The sequence below is a fragment of the Somniosus microcephalus genome, unplaced genomic scaffold (assembly GCF_052327205.1).
Source record: "Somniosus microcephalus isolate GS21.2 unplaced genomic scaffold, FLI_Smic_1.0 unresolved_chr7, whole genome shotgun sequence".
Classification (NCBI taxonomy): Eukaryota; Metazoa; Chordata; class Chondrichthyes; order Squaliformes; family Somniosidae; genus Somniosus; species Somniosus microcephalus.
In genome coordinates, this window is record NW_028225185.1 from 23466964 (window position 1) to 23471819 (window position 4856).

Below are 4856 nucleotides of genomic sequence, written 5' to 3' on the forward strand. Positions count from 1 at the left end.
TCCTGCTCCCCGGGGCTCAGTCCCACACCGGGTGGTGCCCTCCTGCTCCCCGGGGCTCAGTCCCACACTGGGCGGTGCCCTCCTGCTCCCCGGGGCTCAGTCCCACACCGGGCGGTGCCCTCCTGCTCCCCGGGGCTCAGTCCCACACTGGGCGGTGCCCTCCTGATCCCCGGGGCTCAGTCCCACACCGGGTGGTGCCCTCCTGATCCCCGGGGCTCAGTCCCACACCGGGCGGTGCCCTCCTGCTCCCCGGGGCTCAGTCCCACACTGGGCGGCGCCCTCCTGCTCCCCGGGGCTCAGTCCCACACTGGGCGGTGCCCTCCTGCTCCCCGGGGCTCAGTCCCACACTGGGCGGCGCCCTCCTGCTCCCCGGGGCTCAGTCCCACACTGGGCGGCGCCCTCCTGCTCCCCGGGGCTCAGTCCCACACTGGGCAGCGCCCTCCTGCTCCCCGGGGCTCAGTCCCACACTGGGCAGCGCTCTCCTGCTCCCCGGGGCTCAGTCCCACACTGGGCAGCGCTCTCCTGCTCCCCGGGGCTCAGTCCCACACTGGGCAGCGCTCTCCTGCTCCCCGGGGCTCAGTCCCACACCGGGCGGTGCCCTCCTGCTCCCCGGGGCTCAGTCCCACACCGGGCGGCGCCCTCCTGCTCCCCGGGGCTCAGTCCCACACTGGGCGGCGCCCTCCTGCTCCCCGGGGCTCAGTCCCACACTGGGCGGTCCTTTCCTCACTGACACCATTGGGGGACGCAAGGTTTGATTAGAAGGGAAAGGGACCCGAGATTATACTGGGTCGCTCCGCGCTTTCGCTGATGTAGCGCGCAATGAGAAGAGAGCGAGACGTGCGTCGAGTTTTGATTCTGTTTATTAGAATGTTAGCACTCGCTCACTTTACACGTCAACAATCTCTCAGAAACACTTGCGGTGGACAATCACCGGGCCCTTCTCGTCGTATTCCTTCCTGCGGACCCACATGGATTGGAAGGTGTTGAGGCAGGCGGTGATGGAGCCTCCGATCCACACCGAGAACTTGCGCTGGGGAGAGGCGTAGAAGTTGAGCTTGGATCTGTTGGGGGCCAGCTTGCCTATCTCCCTCTGGATGCGCTCGGCAAAGCCGGGGAACAGGGAGGAGCCGCCCGACAGCACGATGTTGTTGAGGAGCTCGGGCTGGTACTTCGCGTTGCACTTCTCCAGGCTTTTCATGGCCAGGACGTGGAGACCCGGGTATGTGAGGCCCACCATCTCGGGATTGAAGAGCGACTCCGGGCAGCGGAAGCGCTCGTTGCCGATGGTGATGATGTGGCCATCAGGCAGCACATAGTCGGTCAGGTAGTCGTTCTCGTTGGCCACAATCTCCTCGTTGAAGTCCTGAGCCACGTAGCAGCAGGACTCCTTGATGTGCCTCACAACGTGCATCTCCTCGGGGCTGAAGGGGTTGCCGCACTCCTCCAGCAGCTTGGCCATGCACTCGGTCAGCCCGCCACCGGCCAGGTCCAGACGGAAGGTGGCATAGGGCATGGCGTAGCCGTTGTAGACGGGGGCCGTGTAGGAGACCCCCTGGCCGGACGCGATGATCAGTCCGGTGGTCCTCCCGGTGGAGTAGAGGGACAGCAAGGACTGGTGGGCTACGTGCATGGCCGGCACCCCGAAACCCTCAAACAAGAGCTCGGCTGACTTCTCACGGTTGGTGGTGGGAGACAAGGGGGCGTCGGAGAGGAGCACGGCGTGCTCCTCGGGGGCCACATGCAGCTCCCGGTAGAAGACGTGATGCCAGAGCATTTCCAGGGCGTCCCAGTCTGTCACGATGCCATTGGTCACCACCCGGGCCTTGATGATCCAAGGATCGTTGGGTATGGCGCTACCAATGTAATAGTCCGGCCCCTCGTAAAGCTCATCCCCAGTCTGGTTGGGGATGCCCACCAGGGAGCGGACCACCACTCGCGGCTTGTCGTCGCCGGCAAAGCCGGCCTTGGTGTAGCCGGTGCCGTTGTCCATCACCACGGCTGCGGTCTCAGTGAAGGCCTCCTGGCACATGGTGGGGCTCTGAGGGGCTGCAGGGGAGGGTTTACTCATCCTGACAGCAAGGGCGGGCGGGGGCTTCTTGCGTCTGCACCGGGTAGCAGTCGATCGCACGCTTTCACTTTTTTTGCAGCCAAACGCTGGGTCTCCTCTCTCTCTCTCGAGTGCCACCGTCTCCGTGACTCCCCCAGACCCCCACAACCGGGCTCGTCGCCGGGGGCAACGGCCCTGATCTCACAATGGCCCTTGTTGCCTCCGGCCTCGGGGTCTCACAGGAAACGAGGTCACAGACAGACCCTGAGCTGATGTCACTGAGAGGAGCAAAGGGGGCCGTCAGCAGGAGCCCCTCCCCCACCCTCAACCGCAGCCCTCCCCCACGAGCACCCCCCCCCACCCCCCCCATTCACCCCAACCCTCCAGCTGCTTGATATGAGTCAAGGTCTCAGCCTCCTCCCTGATTCTCTCAGCCATGGAGAGGCCTGTGATTCAGTCTCTCGCCCGTGGGGCCTGTGATTCAGGCCCTCGCCCGCACTCCTCCAGCAGCTTGGCCATGCACTCGGTCAGCCCGCCACCGGCCAGGTCCAGACGGAAGGTGGCATAGGGCATGGCGTAGCCATTGTAGACGGGGGCCGTGTAGGAGACCCCCTGGCCGGACGGCGTGCTCCTCGGGGGCCACATGCAGCTCCTGGTAGAAGACATGGGGCCTGTGATTCAGTCTCTCGCCCGCGGGGCCTGTGATTCAGTCTCGCCCGCCGGGCCTGTGATTCAGTCTCTCGCCCGCGGGGCCTGTGATTCAGTCTCTCGCCCCCAGGGCCTGTGATTCAGTCTCTCGCCCACGGGGCCTGTGATTCAGTCTCTCGCCCGTGGGGCCTGTGATTCAGTCTCTCGCCTGCGGGGCCTGTGATTCAGTCTCTCGCCCACCGGGGCCTGTGATTCAGGCTCTCGCCCGCGGGCCCTGTGATTCAGTCTCTCGCCCGCGGGGCCTGTGATTCAGGCTCTCGCCCGCGGGGCCTGTAATTCAGGCTCTCGCCCACCCGGGGCCTGTGATTCGGGCTCTCGCCCACCGGGGCCTGTGATTCAGGCTCTCGCCCGCGCGGCCTGTGATTCAGGCTCTCGCCCGCGGGGCCTGTGATTCAGTCTCTCGCCCGCGGGGCCTGTGATTCAGTCTCTCGCCCGCGGGGCCTGTGATTCAGTCTCTCGCCCGCGGGGCCTGTGATTCAGGCTCTCGCCCGCGGGGCCTGTGATTCAGGCTCTCGCCCTCCCGGGGCCTGTGATTCAGTCTCTCGCCCGCGGGGCCTGTGATTCAGTCTCTCCCCCACGGGGCCTGTGATTCAGTCTCTCGCCCGCGGGGCCTGTGATTCAGTCTTTCGCCCCCGGGGCCTGTGATTCAGTCTCTCGCCCACGGGGCCTGTGATTCAGTCTCTCGCCCGCGGGGCCTGTGATTCAGGCTCTCGCCCGCGGGGCTTGTGATTCAGGCTCTCGCCCACCCGGGGCCTGTGATTCAGTCTCTCGCCCGCGGGGCCTGTGATTCAGTCTCTCACCCGCGGGGCCTGTGATTCAGTCTCTCGCCCGCGGGGCCTGTGATTCAGGCTCTCGCCCGCGGGGCCTGTGATTCAGGCTCTCGCCCGCGGGGCCTGTGATTCAGTCTTTCGCCCGCGGGGCCTGTGATTCGGGCTCTCGCCCGCGGGGCCTGTGATTCGGGCTCTCGCCCGCGGGGCCTGTGATTCAGTCCCTCGCCCGCGGGGCCTGTGATTCAGGCTCTCACCTGCGGGGCCTATGATTCAGTCTCTCGCCCACCGGGGCCTGTGATTCAGGCTCTCGCCCGCGGGGCCTGTGATTCGGGCTCTCGCCCGCGGGGCCTGTCATTCAGTCCCTCGCCCGCGGGGCCTGTGATTCAGGCTCTCGCCCACCGGGGCCTGTGATTCAGTCTCTCGCCCACCGGGGCCTGTGATTCAGGCTCTCGCCCGCGGGGCCTGTGATTCAGGCTCTCGCCCGCGGGGCCTGTGATTCGGGCTCTCGCCCGCGGGTCCTGTGATTCGGGCTCTCGCCCGCGGGGCCTGTGATTCGGTCCCTCGCCCGCGGGGCCTGTGATTCAGGCTCTCGCCTGTGGGGCCTGTGATTCAGTCTCTCGCCCACCGGGGCCTGTGATTCAGGCTCTCGCCCGCGGGGCCTGTGATTCAGTCTCTCGCCCGCGGGGCCTGTGATTCAGGCTCTCGCCCGCGGGGCCTGTGATTCAGGCTCTCGCCCACCTGGGGCCTGTGATTCGGGCTCTCGCCCGCGGGGCCTGTGATTCAGGCTTTCGCCTGCGGGGCCTGTGATTCAGTCTCTCGCCCACCGGGGCCTGTGATTCAGGCTCTCGCCCGTGGGGCCTGTGAGTCAGTCTTTCGCCCGCGGGGCCTGTGATTCAGGCTCTCGCCCGCGGGGCCTGTGATTCAGGCTCTCGCCCACCTGGGGCCTGTGATTCGGGCTCTCGCCCACCGGGGCCTGTGATTCAGTCTCTCGCCCGCGGGGCCTGTGATTCAGTCTCTCGCCCGCGGGGCCTGTGATTCAGTCTCTCGCCCGCGGGGCCTGTGATTCAGGCTCTCGCCCGCGGGGCCTGTAATTCAGGCTCTCGCCCACCCGGGGCCTGTGATTCGGGCTCTCGCCCACCGGGGCCTGTGATTCAGGCTCTCGCCCGCGGGGCCTGTGATTCAGGCTCTCGCCCGCAGGGCCTGTGATTCAGGCTCTCGCCCGCGGGGCCTGTGATTCAGGCTCTCGCCCGCGGGGCCTGTGATTCAGTCTCTCGCCCGCGGGGCCTGTGATTCAGTCTATCGCCCGCGGGGCCTGTGATTCAGTCTCTCGC

General features: G+C 66.8%; 1 protein-coding gene across 1 annotated transcript; it reads right to left on the reverse strand.

The window, feature by feature from the left end:
* Positions 1-842: 842 nt before the first annotated feature.
* On the reverse strand, positions 843-2218 carry LOC147086628 (uncharacterized). The gene has a single exon (XM_085978372.1). It carries the CDS (start codon positions 2066-2068, stop codon positions 905-907), a length of 1164 nt encoding a protein of 387 aa, XP_085834498.1. The 5' UTR covers positions 2069-2218; the 3' UTR covers positions 843-904.
* Positions 2219-4856: the final 2638 nt, after the last annotated feature.